At 41.2% G+C, this 20,873-nt stretch overlaps 2 protein-coding genes across 2 annotated transcripts; both read right to left on the reverse strand.

Annotated features, from left to right (window-relative positions):
• Window positions 1-1,196: 1,196 nt before the first annotated feature.
• On the reverse strand, window positions 1,197-2,254 carry LOC144715533 (uncharacterized). The gene is made up of 2 exons (XM_078590462.1): window positions 1,991-2,254; window positions 1,197-1,559 (listed from the first exon to the last, which is right to left on the reverse strand). The coding sequence occupies exons 1-2, from the start codon at window positions 2,217-2,219 to the stop codon at window positions 1,336-1,338; spliced, it is 453 nt and encodes a 150-aa protein (XP_078446588.1). The 5' UTR covers window positions 2,220-2,254; the 3' UTR covers window positions 1,197-1,335.
• Window positions 2,255-5,018: 2,764 nt separating this feature from the next.
• On the reverse strand, window positions 5,019-5,711 carry LOC144700023 (complex 1 protein, LYR family protein). Its single transcript, XM_078571392.1, has 2 exons — window positions 5,447-5,711; window positions 5,019-5,366 (listed from the first exon to the last, which is right to left on the reverse strand). Exons 1-2 carry the CDS (start codon window positions 5,639-5,641, stop codon window positions 5,313-5,315), a joined length of 249 nt encoding a protein of 82 aa, XP_078427518.1. The 5' UTR covers window positions 5,642-5,711; the 3' UTR covers window positions 5,019-5,312.
• Between the last annotated feature and the right edge of the window lie 15,162 nt (window positions 5,712-20,873).

Here is a 20,873-nt window from a genome sequence, read left to right on the forward strand (position 1 = left end):
TCCTCCCTCCCTCCCTCTCTCTCATTATGTTTCTCTCTCTCTCACCTTGTCTTTACTCTCTTTCTCTCTCTTGTAATCTTGGTCTGTCACTGTATCTCTCTTTCTATACCTCTTTCACAGTGTCTCTTGCTCTCTCTCTCTCTCTCTTGTGCTCCTGCTGTCTCACCCTTAATCTCTTTCTATATCTCTCTCATAGTGTCTTCTTCTATCTCTCTTCTCTTTCTCTCTCTTGTGCTCCTGCTGTCTCACCCGTAATCTCTTTCTATATCTCTCTCATAGTGTCTTCTTCTATCTCTCTCCTCTCTCTCTCTCTCTTGTGCTCCTGATCTCTCACCCATAATCTCTTTCTACATCTGTCTCATAGTGTCTTCTTCTATCTCTCTCCTCTCTCTCTCTCTTGTGCTCTTGCTCGCTCACCCTTTATCTCTCACCCTGTCTCTTTTTCGATATCTCTCTTCCTCTCTCTCTGTCTCTCTTGTGCTCTTGTTCTCTCACCCTGTCTCTTTTTCAATATCTCTCTTCCTCTCTCTCTGTCCCTCTTGTGCTCTTGTTCTCTCACCCTGTCTCTTTTTCAATATCTCTCTTCCTCTCTTTCTCTCTCTCTCGTGCTCTTGTTCTCCCGCCCTGTCTCTTTTTCTATATCTCTCTTCCTCTCTCTCTCTTGTGCTCTTGTTCTCTCACCCTGTCTCCCTTTCCATATCTCACCCCTTTCTCTTTCTTTATGCTGTTGCTCTCTCACCCTATCTCTCTCCCACTCTCTTTCTTTGTGCTCTTGCTCTTTCACCCTACCTCTCTTTCTATATCTCTCTCCCTCTCTCTTTCTTTGTGCTCTTGCTCTCTCACCCTATCTCTCTTTCCATATCTCTCTCCCTCTCTCTTTCTTTGTGCTCTTGCTCTCTCACCCTATCTCTCTTTCTATATCTCTCTCCCTCTCTCTTTCTTTGTGCTCTTGCTCTCTCTCCCTCTATCTCTTTGTGCTCTTGCTCTCTCACCCTGTCTCTCTTTCTGAATGTCTCCCTCTCTCTATCTTGTGCTCTTGCTCTCTCACCCTGTCTATCTTTCTATCTCTCTCTCTCTCTCTCACACCTATTCTCTCTTTCTATTTATAGATATATTTCTTGTTCTCTCTCTCTTGCACTCTCAATTACTAAATAAATATCCCCACCCAACCATTCGTGCACCTTACTAGTCGGAAATTGATCGGAAACTAATCCAATGAACGACGTGATAAGTAATATATCATCAATTACATAACCATATAAACAACAATGAGACAATGTTAACATCATCAATTCATGATCAACTGCAAGTTTTACAGGAAAGGATAAAGGCCGATCAAGCAGAAGTCCAGTTCTTTCTTCTTTTCTTAAAAACGGGATTGATTCCACCGCCACTGTGATTTAATCTGTTGACCCTCTCGATGCAACCCTTAATTCTATTCAGAATTTCAGGCATGGCCTCCATGTTGCTGCGAATCTTTGTCTTTAGAGTTTCAATTTTCTGACGCATTTCTTCATCAATCTCGGGAAAAGATTCCATGCTGTCCGACTCGCCCTCCCCTGGAAAAATCCAAAAACCTTATTCATTAATCAAAATTGACGCTCATTTGGGCAAAACCCAGAAAATTTTGCAGGTTATGGTGAAAGAATTTATCGAAATTTCTATCATATGTAACATAACGGTAGCCACAGGTGAGATAATTTCTCGAAAATCAGGAATTAAAATCGAGTGAGGGTCAACTTTTTTCCCTCCCGAATAACTAGGGTACTATTACGATTCAAACAAATGACTTAGAAACAGAAAATTCAAGAATCATTCGATGAAAGCTGATTGATCAGGCACAAAAAGCAAAAGAAAATCGAGCGTGAGGAGGATTCCGAGAGTTTTAATTCCGAGATAAACAACCCACAAAAAAACGAAGAACAGGAAATATTCAAAGGGAAATTCTACGAAAATTCCAAAGAAGCGCAATGAAAGCAAGAACACTCACTCTCGGTTAGGGAAACGCAATCTTGCGAATCTAAATCGCCGTCGACGGTCACGCGAGGTCGCTGGGCCGCGAGCTGCTTGGACAATGCCTCCCCGAGCCTGGCAGCAAGCGATCTTCTCGAGTTCTGGATCATCTCAGCCATCTCGCTCACCTCATCTTCAAGATCTCTGATCTCTCTCTCCTCATCCCCAATCTCTTCTCCGTTCCCCTCTTCCCTCTCCTCCGCCATGGATTCTCCCTTTACTCAGAACTAGGGTTTATTCTCATGAACCGTTAGAATTTGAAAGCGTTCTACTGTGCAATGGGCCGAGTCGAAAACAAAACCCAAACCGTCGGATCGGGCCCGAATTTTCTATTAAATGAATATAATCATAATTCTTAAGCAATTTTCATTTTTATCTGATCCAGTTTCTAGTATAATTGGCTGTTAAGCATGATTAGGGTATGTCACGGTCTGACAGAAGTTCAGTTCAGTCAGATCAGACTAAGTTGAGACCATCGGTTGGCCTTATAAGTATAGTTCAGGGACGCGGATGGGACGATTTTTATCTCCATACGTGTACATTTCCAACTTAGTCCTCCGGATTCTGAATGGAGATCAACTGAAGTTTGATCTCCATGCTACACATCCATACTTGATCTATGTCATTCATTATATTGGTGTATGTGATCATTGTTTGGGTTTAGTCAAAATTATTGTGACAAAAGTCCCATGGTTTTATGCCAGTTTATGATGGATGAGATTGGTTAAAATGTCTTAATAATGATAGCATGAATTTGAGCTCCTAAAGTGATGATATGCAATATTTTATTAATATATATATATTGTCCAAGTGGGAGATTTTTAGATTAATTTCTTAATTATATATATGTATGTATATAATAGCATATTCTTAAGCTATCAGTTATAAATCCCAATTTATATGTGATTTACTTAATGACGGGATTAAGACATTTATAACAATAAGTGTGGTAATTAATTGTGTAGAGGCTAAGTCTGTCTTAATTATAATGATGTGATTAATTAAGATAGGCTTAAGAATCTACTCTACCTATAAATAGGGGCCATGTCCTTGGGTCATAAGGTAATTGACTTTTCTCTTGAGCACCCCATTACTCAGAGAGACTTCAGGAAGTCATCCGGTATTAATCCAAAAGGCCTCCCCTCAAGCTTGTTCGATTCAACTAAAGAAGACGCGATGGATCGAGGTATGTTTTACATTGACTTACATTCATGTACGATCTTCATCATCCTTTAGAATCGATGCAAGCCTCCTGCGGATATAACAAGTCGTCCCGTCCGAGGATAGGGAAGAATTTCGGGACGAAAATTTGTTCTAGGGACCACCGGAGAGGACGGTTTTCATCCTGTGGGATGAAAAAACTGTACGTCCAGAGGTCTCGAACGATGGATGGACGAATGTGGACGAAAAACCGCCAGATTCATATCCGACGGTTGAGATCTCGCCACGTGGCCTCTCTATGACAATTTGCATCAAGATTTTTGTTTTTTTTTGAAGAAAAAGTTTTGCATCAAGGTCCCTGCATTTTTTCGTGCGTGCAAACTGATGCCGCTCAGAATTAATTGTACATGTCCATTTGCATTCTCTCTCTTCCATATTTCCCTTAAAAAACTTAGAAATATCTATATTAACATATTAAAAATATATAATGGGTTTTTTTTGTCCGGGACTAATTTCGGGACAAAGAGAAGACTGGACGGGACGAAAAATCATCCCGTTATGATTGGACGGGATGGTTTTTTTATTGTTGGATGAAAAATTGTCCCGTCCTTCGTCCCTGAACTTACTCTGGACGTTGAACGGGATGAAATTTATCCCGTCCCGTCCATCATCCACGTCCGGGACAATTCGGAACTTTACTTATAAGAGGTTCTGAACTTCTTTTCGGGTTTTGGTTCGACAGCCGAGCAGGACCGAATGACCGGACATATTAGTACTATAATTATTCATATAATTTGAGGGAATAAGAGAGCTAAGTAAGTCTTCAAACCAGGAGAATAGGCCAGGCAAAAGGTCTTATTTATACATGATAGTCTTGGATACGCTGTCCATTAATTGGATCCTAGAGTCAATAAGTTTCGAAGGTCAAATGCTGGAGGGATGTAAACATCAATATGAAAGTTTCAAGGTTAAAAAAGTAAAAATTGTTATAGGTAGAGGACTATGATCAACTATCCAGACTCGCCAAGGCGCCTCGCAAGCTTGCCCCTCACAGCCAGACTAAGAGTAGACCAGGCCGAGAGCAGAACGATCTTTATAATAGGTTTAGGTCTTTGCCAAAAACCGAGACTGAGACCATCCATCCTTAAACATGATAAAAAAATGACTACCTCCTCACGCCTGCTCGAACCTCCAGCACCATTTTCGAGGGTGGGGGAGCAGGTGGGGCATTTTTTGACATTTGAATGTTTTTTTATGGATTACAAATTTTAGATTATTATAAATATTTGGAAGTAGCTTGATGGCATTTGAGATTATAGTGCAGGGACGGGGACGAGACGGTTTTTTCGTCCCAAGATGAAAAAATCATCCCGTCCGCAAGGTTGGACAAAAATTGGGACGGAAATTCGTCCCGAGATCTCCGGACGGTACGGTTTTTGTCCACTCAGATGAAAAAACCGTCCCTTCTGCATCCCTGTACTGATTCCGGACGTTGGATGGAACGATTTTCATCCTATCCCATCTATCGTCCACGTCCCAAACGATCCGGAATCAGAGAGTGCAGGGACATGGACGGGATGGTTTTTTTGTCTCAGGACGAAAAAATTGTCCTGTCCGCAAGGTGGGACAAAAATCGGGACGGAAATTCGTCCCGAGATCTCCGGATGGGATGGTTTTCATCCACTCGGACGAAAAAACCGTCCCGTCCAGAGGTCTTAAACGAAAAAACCATCCTGTCCGCGTCCCTGCACTGATTCCGGCCGTCAGGATGATCTTTGTCTTGTCCCATCCATCGTCCACGTCCTGGACGATCCAGAACTATATTTGAGGTCGAACCCAACAAATTACAATTAATAATACGTTTTATTGAGAGGGCAGTGCGACCAACAGGATTCGGCAGATCCATTCGAACCGCAGATCGGATCATCAACGGTCCTCGTGGTCGGATCGGGTACATATATCATGATCAGATCAATCTCCGATAACGACCAATTTCCGATCGGGTCCTGTCCTGATCCGATCATACCCCTACTTATCTGATATTCAATTGAACTATTTATATTGAACCGTCTAGAACCCTAAAAACAAAAAAAAATCAAATCTATTAGGCAATTTCACGAGCACCGGCGGGGCATGAATCATTCAGAGCAGATCCCCTTCAGATCGGCTGCCGCGGACGCGTCGACGGAGTACTGGACAAGGCGAGAATGAGACGGAGATTGCTTCGGAATGCCTGGAAAATGAAGGGGGGAGAAGATTTGAGATAGTTTACCTTGGCGAGGACCCAAAGAGAGTGGGTATATGCTCGGCGGAGAAGCTCGTCGAGCTGATCGGCGTCGCCGGCGTCGATTTCGCGATAATTAACGAAGTTTTCTCGCGCGTATTTGGCGTAGTATGGCCGAGCTTCCGCCGGCAAACGCCGCACCAGCCTCAGCACTCCCGCGTATGCTCGCAGCGCCTTCTTCATTTTTCTCTTTTATCTTCTCCCCTCGCCCAAGTCAGTGTAGTATAGTTTGTAGTTTACATTTTCGCTTAATGTGCTGTTCGTCTTAGTAGAAAAATGGGCAATGATAAAAACAATTGGGCTTCATGGGTTTATTGGAGCAACATGGCCAGAAAGATTGATTGGTCACCTGATTCTGATTCTTGGCTTGTCATGGACTGATCTAATTAGACTCAATGGCTTAACCTTTATGATATTTGAAGATGGTGTTCAAGGGATCATTGTTGGGTTCTAAATGCCTTGGTATGGATGAACATGATGATTCCATGCTGCGGAAGACACCAACAGAATTGCAATGGCATCAACAAAATCAAGAAACGAATGACCTGTGCATGGATCACATTTGTGATTTAAAGAAGAGAGGAGTTTAAGGTAATATGTCATAATGAGTAGTAGTGGATGGTGTAAGGGACACTAGGGAATAGGGAGAGAGAATATAAGATATTATTCATATTACTTTTAGGAGTAATATCTTCATAGGTATAAGACGTTAGGAAGTAGGGTGTTGAAATGAATATTCAGTATTATAATTGAGGCTGGTATTAAGAAGGGTAGTAGAAGATTTATATTCAGAATTTTAATTAAGATGTAATAGATATACGGTGAAGAGAGACATTGGTACGTAAACTATGATTAGTTGATGTAACATGACATATGCTGGGATCGAACGGCTCGTGTTACTCCACACGACTAGCGAAACAGGCCTGCTGTGCAACGGGGATGAATGATGCAGATTTTAGAAATCAATGATAACACATGAGAGAATACCGCTGACCTAGGGAGGAGAATCCAGAAACCCCATGAGCCTACCTAGGGATGCGTACAGGCTCCCAATGACCCACTAAATCATCTCGAAGACTGACAGTGGGTATGGCTACTGGCTGGTAGCACCCACACCCATACAATGAGAGCGATCCAAGTTCGACACCACAAAGCAAAACTCCAACCCCTCAGTCCTATATCTAATCCTATGATTCTAAATCCTCGACGGTGGAACACGAGCTGTTCGATCCCGACATTTGTTGTGTTACATCATATTGGTATCAGATCTAGGTTTTGCTAACCCCTGTGCTTAGCACCTTTGGCTGGATTTACGTTTCTATATACACCAACACACATTGCATATTTCAAAATTCAAAGCACGTTGCATTTGCATTCATTGTCCCCTCATTGTTGAGAGATACCCTAGTATACAAAGTATCTGGCTATTAGGATGGTTCAAACATGTGGTCAATTACGGTCCGCTTTAAGGGTGATCACCTAGATGAGGATCACGAGTATGATCCTGAGGTTCCTGATCTTCCGCCTGAACATCCACTTAGCCCCCATTATCAAGATACTTTCCCTGATCTTGCTGCAGTCGAGTCATCTTCTTGAGCTGGTAGGGACTCTCCTCAAAGAGCTCCTACACCACCTAGTTGGCTGTCCATGAATGTAATCCCACCCCGGTCCTCTGACCAAGGACAGTAGCCCCGTCACTTCCACCTATACTGATGTCGAGTACCCATCATACACCAAAATTGGCGGGAGATGTTTCCCACCATCTCGGTAAGGCCCTAAAGAGGGATGGCACTACTCCACCCCTCCCACGTGACGTGCAGCCATAGTGGTACCAACAACATCATCAACACGATCAGCCACAACCTCGATAGCACGGTCAATAGATGTGTCACCAGTAGTAGCGTCAGTAGCCTTGGGGCCATCCGAGACGTAGGTCTCCATCGCCCAGTCGATACAACCAGCCTCTACACCAGGACGACTGCTACTATCCGCATGATAGGGAGCCGCACTACCGGGAGAGGAGATACCTATCCCAAGAAGAATCGCCGACACCAACAGGATACCATACAAGTGGACCCCACTACGACTATCAGGGATAACCTTACGAGCTAGCCCTTGTCCAGTCCACGGCCCAGACATAGTAACCCGTGCCTTATGCGTAGACCTACCAACCGGTACACAGGGGACACTATTCCACACTGGACCAACAAACATCACATGCCCCCTATATGGCCAAGCTCTGGCCCAGGCACCAATGTACAACCAGCAGGCACCTCCTGCTCTGTATCCTTATGGAAGGCCTCTTTTACCCTCAGCAAATCATCTGCCTTATTTGCCGGCGTCAACCCAAGCGCAACCCACTCCTTATGCTATGCCTGACATCCCTCCGACACTTCATGTGCCTCCGCCGCAACATGTCTACCAACCAAGACTATCAACCAGGCATTACGCCGCCCTGACACCTCCCACCCTGCCACCAGCAACACGCACTCCTTACACACCATGTACGTCTCTAGTCTAGTACGAGAAGTATGCCCCACCGGCACCACTAATGCCCCCATTTACAAACACGTCTACGGGACAATGCGTTCCCCAATATCCTTATCTGTCTCAACCGGCTCCACCAACCACACTTGCACTAGAGCTTCGAGTCCAGTACAGACCACAAGATGTCAAACGACACCAGCCCGCCCGTCGATACTACGATGACAAAGAACGCTAGAACGAGGATCATCGCGCTATAATCCAAAAGAGTGTTCGAATATAGGTTCTAGTTTAAAAGGGTACACAGAACCCGAAGGATTGTATGGATTGGGAGTCAGACTTGGTGAGTTACTTCCAATGGTACCGCATGGATGATGACCTATGTGTCTCTTATGCTTAGGCCAGACTTGGTAGACATGCCAAGATATTTTGGAAGAATGAGAAGATGCCGCACGACGACATGGAGATCCACCGATGACTTGGGACATTATTTTGACAAAGATGAAGGATAAGTATATCCCTAAGCTCTACCTGATACGACTTCTCTTGAAGTGGATGGAGCTAAAGCAGGGCAGACACAAGGTGAGTGACCACATCGAGGAGTTTGAGGAGTATCGCATGCACTACAAGTTTGTAGATAGCCCCTCGATACAAATCATTTTGGCCGTTCATGGCCTCAAGCCTGAACTTGGTGCCAAGGTACTAGAGCAGAAACCTGCAACAATCGATCATGCATATAATTTAGTGGAGAGCAGTGAATTCTCCCTTGAGAACATGACTCTACACCAGCCCCAGCCACCAGGTCTACCACCACTATCGTGGCCACGACCATGGCTGCCAAGATGACCACAACCACTAGGTGGACGAACGGTGCTTCCATAGCTCCTAAGAGCACTACCTCGACTACGACAACAGCCTATGTGGTGCAGCCCACCTCTTTGGTTACCTTGGCCACCCGTCCCCCCTTATTTAGCCCATAGGGCATCCTTCACTATACCTTACAAGGGAAGTGGCACCCCTTGGGAACATTTGGAATTCCATTATGCACAATTGAATTTGTTGAGGAAGAAGTCTGTTCATCCATGGGTTTCCCAGCCATCTCCATTCCATTGGGGATTTTCCATTTCATGTGCTAGAGGTTCTAGGAGAAAGAGGATCGTCGGAGGACAAACCATCTTCTCATCCCATGCTTAGAATAGAGTAGAAGAAGACATGTCCGACCGCCATGCCTCACCTGGCCCCGCATCCTGCCTGGCGGCCCGTGCTTCGCCTGGTCGCCTGCCCTCCACCTAGCTGCCCACGCCCTGCCCTGGCTGCCTCCTTTCACCTAGTTCGCCGCCTTTCACCTAGTTCGCCGCCTTCCGCCTTGTTCGCTGCCTTCTGCCGCCACTACTGCATCTACAAGTCGAAGGGAAACTGTTGTCTCCTAAACTTCCGGGTGATTGTTTGGCTCCCGCGTGTGGCCCACACGCGCTCTGCGTGTACCAGACCCAAACAACACACTTCGCGCACCCTATTGCTGTTGCCTATAGCCATTGTGATCATCAAGAGTGGCCCAAGGAGAAGCCATTGATTCACAACGCACACACCATCTCGACCAATCAGGCCTGGTCAACTCAATCAACAGGCAAGAACACACATCACACCACAATTATATGATTAATAACTAAATTATAATACTAGAAAATGGTTCTATGGGTAAAATATTTAATAATTATTTCTAATGAGAGTAAAGAGAGAAGAAATAACACAAATTAGAGTAAATGGTAAGTGCCTGGGACATGTTTGTAGAAATGCTTCAATGAACCAGAAATCCAAAATTGATAGAAATATTAGTTCCTATTGCAAGCGGCAGTGATCTATGTTCACACAATGATGATGACAATAACTAGGGAATAATTGATAAACTCAATATAAGGGTAAAAATTACGTCGTCGAGAATTTGAGTTTAATCAATAAAATTCATAAACCTATACTTGTAAATAATTTAATTAGCTAGTGACAAGTAAGTATCGTCTCCATAGGGAAGTGATGTTAGCGAAAGAAAGATGTTAATTAAGTGAATTCATGAAGATGAAAATAACTATGTGTAGTGCACAGGCTAATGAATGGATGGCTTGAAATGAGAGGAGAGAGTATGATGAGAGGTGGCTAATTAGGGTTTTTGGAGTAAACGTTTACATTATAAGGATCTAGAGACAAGGAGGAACGAAGAAGAGCATATAAGGCTTAGTGGTATGGATAGTGAGAACAAGATAGAATGATGATTAAGACGCGAGAGAGTGATGTAGTTGAAAAGTAGGTGTCAAGATCATGATGGTGTAAGGGGGGATGTAATATGGATGAGAGTGGATGAAAATGTATGATGACAGAGGTGGATGAATGATGATAATGGATGAAGGTGATGGATGATGAAGATGGTTTAACTGAGTAAATATGTTGGAGAAGATTCAATGTAAGGAGAAAGGCTAACCTTAGATCCCCATATTTTGCTGGGATCAAGGCATCTTCTTGCTACAGATCCCTCCCCACTACTGTGTTGAACTTTTCCAAGCTCTAGAGACACCAAGAAACACTTGATGGACCCTCAAAACTTCACTTTCTTTTAATCTGCCTCTCTAGGAGGAAGTGAGCTTAAAGATGTTTTTTACAAATATGGGGGGTTCAATTTATAGATCTAACCATATGGATGGATAGAGGATGGAAAGATGAAGCTGCCCTTAAAACTTCAGCTCAGTCTGAATTCTAGATCATCGGAATCAGGCTTGGAAGTTTTATGATTCCTAGGCATTGATTTAATTCAAATATTTCTCTTTCCTTGTCCTCCTAAGCATTGTTATGTCGCTCGATTAGGGTTTTGTCTCATTACAGCATTAAATCCAATGATTGGTTGAGATTCTGCCTCGTCATCTGTGATCAACGTCACTCATCACTCCACATGTTACCCTGGGAAAAAGACAAAAGAGAATAATCACAATATATTATTTAAATATGTAATAAGTTAACTAGGCCTAAGAGATCTGCTGATCTGCTGCGCACGAGCGCTGACGGGCACGCTCACCATAGGGGCGATGGCCTAAGAGATCAAGGTCAGACGTTGCCGTATGTAGTGCGTGTTGTGACATCGCACTGAGGGACTCTGCCTCCAAATCATGAGTCCCGTACATGGACATGTCCCCACAGTTAGCATGCAACCCTCTGTGCAGGAATGTCGCATACCTTGGGGCCTTACACAAGGAGAGAGAAGACAAAAAAGATCAATTTTTAATTATTTTTGCCTTGGTCCATGCACACATTTATTACTAAAAAAGTATTTTTTCTAATTGGTCCACATCACCTCCACTAGGAAAAGTTAAAGGAAGTTCTCTTAACATTAAATGTAATTATGGCATTGCTGATTTCCATGCCATAATTGCTTACCTAAATGATTGGCTGACACCAATCATTAATAGAGTTGCACGAATGACTGAACGGTTGGATTTCCGTCATTCATCATCAGTCATCTGTCCTACCTGACCAATGACAGATGACAAAAATGACGGACGAAACGACGGTAATGACGGATGACTTTTACCGATGACAAATTTTTTAATGTATTTATTATGAAACTAAAAAAATTGTCTAAATTTTTATCGATTCAAATGTATCAATTTGTTATGTTGATTGTGCATAGCCACATTTCATGTATTTTATTGAGGGGCTATCCACATTTGGGTAAATACATTTGTTACATGGTGGTTAAACACCCTTTTCATTTCAAACCATTACTCATATTTTTCTCAACAAAGATAGAGATTACATGGCGGTGGTTGTTAAATTGGGTAAATACATTCATTACATGTTGCTTAAACACCCTTTTGAGTTCAAACCATTATCAATATTTTTCTCAAAATGATGGATATTACATGGAACCCTTACATCTGTAATTCTTTTTTACAGAGGTAAGTAATTTTACCAGTTCTTTCTTGTGAGAATCCCACATGCTCAAAGAACCTCCCTGAAAAGGAGTTTATATTATCATACATGACTAGTTCGTCAAACAGAAGTGAGAAATATGAATCTCAAATGCTACTTCAGTTGCTTTGCTTCTAAATGTTTGGAACAGTTGTACAAAGTACAAATGGCTATACTTCTTGTTCATCAGGAAGTATTATGTTTAAATTAAACTAAAATAATTGAAAATAAAAATAAAAATTAAAAAATCTAAAAGTCAAGTAAAAATATAAGAGAACAAAACATAAATATACATATAAAAGTCATACGAAGGGTATTTACGAGAAGTGAACGCAATTATGTGGATATGATTCGGATGATTAATATTATGTCTTAAGAGAAATAAGAAACCCCAAAGAACAAGTCGAATAGCATCTTACTTTTATTATTATTTTCTGTTATGCATTTACAAAAAACCAATCACACCATAGAGAAAGTCTCGAATAAATAAGATAAAGAAAAACAACTAATGTGCTCTTCAAAAATAAGAAGAAGATATCACATTCAAAGATATCATACATAAAATGAAGGGTAATCTTCATAATTTTCCTTTCAAATTTATAGTACATAGAAAGCCTTTTGTCATGAACAAACCACCACAAGTACATCTCCCAAAATACGCCAACAGATTTCTACTTCCCTAGAAGAAAAAAACTAGTAGCCCCATGGATGAGTCACACGTTGGTGATGCTGAACATCTGACATCATTATCATCATCATCCTTCAATATCATCACCTTCATCATCGTCATTATCTGCACCATGAAGAAAATTTCTAGTTAAAGAGTGGGGCACAAAAATGCATTAAATTTATACTGTGGATGAATTAGCAGGTCGCCAATCAGCTCTAGAGTTGATGAGCAAGATGTTGTATGCGAGCTCAAAGGGAAGGTTCAAGAGAATGGGGGGGGCATCCAACATCAACAGTTAGAATGATAAGAGCTAAGAGAACACACAGTTTAAGAGAAGAGATAGGTAAGTCATCCATATGGGTGTAGGAGCTAGAAAGGAAGCTAGGAAAAAAACGAACAAGCCATGAGAGTGATAAGCTTTTGGGGGGGGGGGGGGAAGAAACGGCCGAGGGGAGTGAAGAGAGCATTTGAAAGTAAACTTAGTTTGGCATATTGGACGAGGTTGTTTACAATGAGTGAAATCATAACAGAGAGCAATTCAGAGATTGTGAGGTAGAGAGGGAATCGTTTTCAAACCGTAACAGAGAGAAATCTCCGTAGAGCAAAATGTATATAACTTCTCGAAGATTGTCAATACTTAGGCCTCGCTCATGGAAGGACGCTGCAATAATGGATGTAAGTAGAGTTACATTTAGAATTAAAATTTGAAAATTAATTAAAGGGCTAATTGCCTCGCTCATGTTTTCAGATGCAAATACATTGTTCTCATCACCGGGTTGGGTTGTCGGCCGCATCCAATAGTGTAATGCACATAGAAGCTCAATTCTCTCTACATCTAGGCTCGCTCTTTGGGGCATCACAATCTGACCTCCCACTTAAAAGAGTCGCTTTGATGGCGTACTTGTCGCTGGCATGGAGAGGTACTCCATGGCCAACTTTGCGAGATGTAGATAAAGGCGCACACCGGTGACCATCCACCATTTAAGAAGGCTTTCACCTTCTGGAATAAGGGGCTCGTTGAGGTAGTTATCCAACTCCTGCTCGAGTCTTGCTTTTGGCTTGGATTTAATGCTAGCTTTGGCCTCTTTTATCGTCTTCACAATTGCAGGAGTAAGCTGCATACCACCTCCAGCCTGGTACACATCAATTCGATCGGGACGCTCATCGGTACTTAGTGAAGTATGGAGACAAGATTGCATGTACACAATGAAGTCTTCAAGGGTTTGAGGATTGATAAGAGCCATTTTTGTTGACGGATCAAGAAGCGTTGCTGCTGCAACGCATTCATTGCGGTGTATGATACTCTCGTATTTGTCAAACTTAAACTTCATGGCCTTGCATGCATTTCGGATGGATTCACTCTATGAGCTTGGTAACATGTCCATCACGGCAAAAATACCATCCCTGTCAAATCGGTCCATGACATCGTTGAGCTGGTTCGATACACTCTTGATCACGACAAGCACCATCGTTACAGTGACAACCTTGAAACTACTTATGAAGTTTGTTGCTTTGAGAAAGACTACTAATATTCTACAAAAATCTTCCAACATCAGCCACTGGTCTACCTCTAAGCTATAATTCTTCGAGCTCGTTGAAATTAGCACACGCGCCATGTGATCAAGAATGTCTCGCTTATCTATGGCACCTCACATCATAGTGTACGTTGGGTTCCACCTTGTTGGGCAGTCCAACAACACCTTATTATCATTTTGCATCGCGAAATGCTTGCATATCTGCTTGTAGTCTGTCCTCCTTTGAGAGGAGCAAGAGATAGCCTTCACTAGTTCACGAACTCGGGCCACGGCCTCGCCGAGGGAGGTCCTGGTGCGTCCATACAATGCGTCAATGGAATCTATGTCTTTGTCAAACACATACATCTTTGTTTCCTTCAGTGTCACATAGAGGCTTTTCAAACCCGCTTGCACGAACAGGTTCAAGACGTGTGCGACACATGACAAATGTCGATCACTGTTCAAATCTGAATTCGTCGCACGCAATCTTATTGCCAGAAAGTGCATCATAGTAGTGTTGTTCGCATCATTGTCGGTGGTGACAGTAGAGACCTGCATGTTATTCAACATTGAGATACATATGCTAAAAGAATTATAACTAATACCAAATTGCTATTGGAATGTTTATCACAACTTCGATTGAAGGTTGAAATCTTCTACGACCTCAGCGACGAGTGCGCTCATCGTCTCCCCGTCGTGCTTATCTGGGATATGCCGTAGGCCAAGCACCTGCTCTTGAAGCTTCCATTCTGCATCAACCCAATGGCCGGCTACGCCGAACAGAAAATAGCCATTTGAAGTAGTTCAGGCATCGACCGTGAGGACCACACGGTGGACGTCATTAAACATATCCATACATCTTTATGTTGGACTGTGCTCTAAATCTCCATGCCCGTTGGAATTGCTCTGTATTGGTAAAGGACCAAGGCAATGCACTACGGACAATAAGATGAAGAATTTCTTACTTCTCCGCCTCTAGAGTGACCTCGGTGAAGTACCGCATTGCCGATGACAAATTGGAAAACACTTCTGCAACAGAACATTGCGAAGTAGGTATACCTTTCAGTTCATCATGTACTCATGAACTGTTTGCCAATGTCGCCAAAAAATCTTTGTGCTCCCATCTTTAGGCCGTTGTAAATAGCGTTTAACTGTAGGGTTGATACCATGGCACAGTTCACATATGTACTTTGAGTCATCCACTGACTTCCTCAAATGTTGACTCTGACCCTAATGGTCGCTCCTACTCTCACTATCTACTCCCACCGCTGGCACAACGTCATTGGATTGGGGTGGCACATTGTCTGCACTAGACTCCATACTATGCTTAAATTACTCTGGATCTACTGTTTCCTGGAAAATAGCCAAAGTTCTATGAAAAATAACAAAAAGTACCAACGTTTTTTTTAAATATAACTCAAGAGTAACCCACTATTCGAAATCAAGACTAACCAATTTTTCTAAAAAGGTACCAACAATTGATCAACGAGACGAAGAAGACGCAAATTGCACGTTTTATTAAATGATGTAACATGATATAATGAATCATAATCAGGACTACAAGCACGTCTCCAAGTAGCACCCAATGTGTATATCATAAGATGATAACAAAAAAATGTTTTCATAAATAGAATGAGAGTCAGGTCTTTAGGTATAAATCGTGCAACCCCATCCTCTTTGTATTGGCACAAAATCCTCTTCAATGGAAGAGCTTCCATAAAATACTTCACGCTAAAAAATGCCACATCCATACTAATGTATATTTTGTTTTTGAGGTCAACCAACATTTTCAGATGTTGGGGATCTCCCTTTGACATCACAGTGCTAATCGTAATGGAAGAGAGACAGAAACATGAATAAGGAATGAAAAATTCACCAGATCATTAGGTAAAATAGCTGTAGTTCCTTAGGGGTAAAATAGGGACAATGTCCACGTTTAAATTATAAAAATAATAGGCCTCAAATGGGACATATAACAGGAAAAATAAAAACAACTCTAGGTTGAATATGGCTTTAGCTTACTGTAAAGATCCTTAAGTCTTTCGAATTTTATAAGTCAATCCTACCTTCACATATTTACACAATGGTAGGGATGACATACAACAACAATAGCCTTTTTGGATGGGTGAATACACATTTGAGGGCCAAGCTTTCCAAGAAAGAGAATATAATTTTGGAAAACAATCAAACATTTTGAGAGGTAAAATAAACTGTTGAAAGTGTTGCCTCATCTAGAAGACTTTGGAATATTGCTCAAATCAAGAAAATAATCAGCCTCATCTAGAAAATTTGTATTCTTTTGTTCAACTTCCATGTTTTGAGCTAGAGTATTAACATATGAGAGTCAGAGTTTGAGGCCGTGAAAGGATAAATAGCTTTGAAATTATTGTGACATGTAATATGTGCTATGTTCAGAGCATAGATTCCTGATAGTGGCTGATTATTGTGCTAAGGATGTGTGTTCTGTCACAGGATATCCGTTCTGTTCCATTTACTTCAATGGACGATTGACGGAACGTACGAATGATGTAATCATGAAGATGACAGAACATTAATGAATGACGAAAATGACGAAAAAAGTTTGTCAGATGGATAACAGAACAGAAGTCCATTCTGTCCCGTTCTGTCTGTTCAAAAGCGTCATTCATTTTCGTCCTACAGCTATAATCATTAATCCGATTAATGATTGGTTGTAACTAATCATTATCCTTAGCTCTGATTTGTTGTCGTTTGACGAATTGAACAATGACACGTGGTGTCGCAAAATAAAAGACTTGAAGTTCTAAAATTTTGTCTTAAAAAAATCATATTTTTAAGAATTTACTGTCAAACAATTAGACATATCCATGTGGTCCACGGCACATCGAATCCCCTCCTTCACCTTGACCAGCTCCGTTCACCCTCCATCGTTGTCGTTACACTGTCCTGATCGAATCAAGAATGGAGTGCAGGTGTAGGGAGAAAAGAGAAGAAGGGGAAGGCCTTTGAACAATTCTGGCCTGGGTGAATTTCATTCAGGGATTTCCTCTATTTATACTTAGCGGATATTTTTCATAAAACCCCCAAAACTTAAGTATATTTTCCGACATCCAACGGCTCTCACACAACCATTGGATAAGTCTAAGGTCCCTCCATCGTGGGCCTCCATCAACCAGTGGACAAAAATGATGGGGGGGGGGGGTGAAGGACGGTTTTACCTCCGGTCGTCTTATCTCCCTCAAATGGGTCCAAAGGCAGCAATTAAGTGACAACCATGGACTCCTTGAGTTATTATGGACCCCTGTGTGCCCCATCAACATTTCCCTCTATAGTAGGTTCATTGGGCGGCCCCACTGTCTTTGTCAGCTGTCACCGATGAATCAGAGACTGCCAAAAAGGAAATGATATAAAAAAATATGAGATATAAAATAGATAGTCTGATCTCCTTACAATGTACGTATGATCGAGATTGATACCCAACTTAAAAATGACCCGTTATGATGCGGACTTTGGGCTTGGTTCGCTAGAAACGTGGTCATATTTACTTTGTAAATTTCTAAAGATTACAGCCCATTGAGCCACAATCCCTCTTGTTGCTTCTCAGTTCGGGCCTGGCCCGACACAGTGCTGAAGCGGTCCATTAACATGTTATCCGATATCAAAACTTTTAAGGAATCTAATTACTATATAAATTTTGTTTAGGAACTCGATTAAATTACACAAAATACTTCCCCTCTCGTGCATGGGCCATGATGGCCTTGTGAATATGGGCCTTCAGTGTGTTCGTAGTGCAGCTCCTTGTGTGGCTGTACTCACCGTTTTCTGGCCTTTTTTATCACTCTATGCTCACTAGCCTACAACTGGCTTGAGCATTGCCAGCACCTTTCCCAGCTGCTGGCTCTGGGCCTCTTATGCTGAAGCAATCCTTTTGTTTATTTTATTTTATTTTAATTGAATATATGCCCTGAAAAATGTATGATAGCCAACTTGAGCGAGAATTAACTCTGTTGAAGATAATATTTTGAAACATATTCTGAAATAGGTAGAAATTTCATTAAAAGGGTGGTTCTAAGCTCATTCCAGAATAAATGTATGAAATGGGAATTTATACCAAGGTGATGATGGATCAATAAAATGGTGCATGAAATGGCTCTAAGATGCGTATGCTATTTTTGGCTCAAAATATGTTCAGCAGATGATGCCTTGATCCCGACAGAATGTGGGGATCTAAGGTTAGTCTCTTTCATGACATAGATCATTCTTCAACACATTCATTTAAATAGATCATACTAATCATCTTTATCCCTCCTCATCCATTATCATCTGTTACCATCCATCATCCATCCCTATCTATCATCATCTGCCATCCACCTCATATATCACCTCATAATGTTTGCTCTATTTATTCAATAATTTATTTGAAACCCTTGCCATCTACCTTGAAATATGAGAGAACAATGATTTCCCTGTTATCATATCATCATCATTGAAGTTGCATCAAGAAACTAAATTGGTAATCATGCTTAGAAATTATAAATCTAATATTGGTTGGTGCATTCCAGATATTAAAGGAATCAGTGCATCTACATGTGTTCATAGAATCTTTTACTAATGAGAATGCTAAGCCTACTAGAGAGTGTCAACAAAAATTAAATTCTATCATGCAAGAGGTAGTTAAAAAAGAAATTTAGAAAAGGTTGAAAGCTGGATTTATTTATTCAACTTCGGATAGTCCTTGGGTTATTTCGGTGCATGTTGTTCTTAAGAAAACAGGGATAACCGTGACAAAGAATGAGCAAGGGGAAGAGATTCAAACTAGATTACTGATTAGTTGGAGAATATGCGTCGATTATCGAAAGCTAAATGTGGTGCTGAATAAAGATCATTATCTCTTTCCCTTTCTTGATCAAATCTTAGAAAAATTAGCGGGACAAAACTATTTCTGTTTTCTTGACGGATATTCAGGATATAATCAAATTTAAATTCACCCTGAAGACCAAGAGGAACTTTTACATGTCCCTGTGGAACATTTGCATTTAGGAGAATGCCATTTGGATTATGTAACACTCCCACCACATTTCAACAATGTATGACTGTCTTGCTTTTAGACTTAGTGGGCGGTTGCTTAGTAATTTTTATGGATGATTTATCTATTTTTGGTCAGGATTTTGATGCAGATATGCATGCTTCACTAACTTGAAGAAGGTCCCGCAGATGCACATGGAGAAAAAGATCATACTCAGTTAGAAAAAGTTTTGGGACATCTAGTCAGCAACCATGGACTCAAAGTGGACAAGGCCAAAGTGGAAGTGATCCAGAACCTTCCACTGCCCACCAAAATCAGGGAACTTAGAGGATTCCTTGGCTATGCGGGCTTCTGTAGATGATTCATTTAAGGCTTTGTGAAATTGTCTAAGCTGTTGACAAACTTATTAGTTAAGGATGCAAAATTTGAAATTAGCGATACAAGGAAGCAAGCTTGCATGCAGATTAAGGAGGCTCTAGTGCAAGCACCAATTTTACAACCACCAATTGGAGTCTCCCCTTTGAGCTTATGTGTGATGCTTCCAACTTTGTGGTGGGTGAAGTTCTTGGTCAACAAACCAAAAAGAAGCCTGCGGCCATCTATTATGCGAGAAAAACCTTAGTGGATACCCACATACATTAAACTACAACTGAAAAGGAATCGATAGCCATTCTTTTTGCTTTAAATAATTTAGATCTCATTTATTAGGTATTAAATAGTTGTATCTTTTGATCATGCGGCTATGAGATATTTGATGAAAAATAAATCAAAAACTAGGCTAATTAGATGGATTTTATTGATGCAAGAATTTGATATTGAAATTAAAGATATACATGGATCCGAAAACTTTGTTACTGATCATTTATCAAGATTATGCGTAAATACCACATCACCTATTTCTGAAACCTCTGCTGATGGGCATATACTTGGGGTTAGGACTAGAAGAATACCATGGTTTTCACACATAGTCAATTATCTCATTTCAAGACGTATCTTTGATGAATGCAACAAGCAAGAGAGACATAAATTCCTTAGAGAAGTTCAATTTTATTTCTGTCATTCATCATTTTATGGTGGACACTTCTACAAAATTACGACATCTAAGGTTCTCCAATGTTGTTTCTTTTGGCCAACTTTATTTATAGATTATTTTGAATTTTGTAAAAATTGCTTGAAATGTCAATCTATGGTGAACCTTAAAAGAATGATGCTATGCCGCTTAAACCTATTATTGAAATAGAAATATTTGATTTGTGGGGCATAAATTTTATTGGACCCTTCCCACCATCACATGGGCATGAATATATCGAGGTGGCAATTGATTGTTTTTCAAAGTGGCCAGGTTAAAGTTAGCAACTTTGAAATCAAGAAGATCCTTAAAAAGATCATACGGCCGGATGGTAAGGATTGGAGTGAACGATTACCCGATGCATTGTGGGCTTATCGAACTGCCTAGAAGGGACCCATTGGAATGTCCCCTTATAGACTGATAATTGGTAAATCTTGTCATCTTCCATTGGAGATCGAGCATCGCACTTATTGGGCAATTCCAAAATTAAATATTGCTTTAGAAGATGCAAGAAACACCGCATGCTACATTTGCATGAGCTGTAGGAGTTGATGAATGAGGCATACGAGAACTCAAAGATTTATAAATCAAAATGAAGGATTTTCATTACTGGAAAATAAACCAGAGAAATTTGTATGAAAATAAAAAAGTTTGGCTTTATAACTCACAATTGAAGTTATTTCCAGGGAAGCTTTGAAACCGCTGGGATTGACCATTTA

The sequence above is a fragment of the Wolffia australiana genome, chromosome 2 (genome assembly GCF_029677425.1).
Source record: "Wolffia australiana isolate 7733 chromosome 2, ASM2967742v1".
Taxonomy (NCBI): Eukaryota; Viridiplantae; Streptophyta; class Magnoliopsida; order Alismatales; family Araceae; genus Wolffia; species Wolffia australiana.

Coding starts and splice junctions, on each gene's coding strand:
- LOC144715533 (XM_078590462.1), bottom strand. CDS start 2,219: ATGGCGGAGGAGAGGGAAGAGGGGAACGGAGAAGAGATTGGGGATGAG. Junction 1,560..1,990: donor TTGCGTTTCCCTAACCGAGA/GTGAGTGTTCTT, acceptor GGATTTTTCCAG/GGGAGGGCGAGTCGGACAGC.
- LOC144700023 (XM_078571392.1), bottom strand. CDS start 5,641: ATGAAGAAGGCGCTGCGAGCATACGCGGGAGTGCTGAGGCTGGTGCGG. Junction 5,367..5,446: donor CTCTTTGGGTCCTCGCCAAG/GTAAACTATCTC, acceptor CGCCTTGTCCAG/TACTCCGTCGACGCGTCCGC.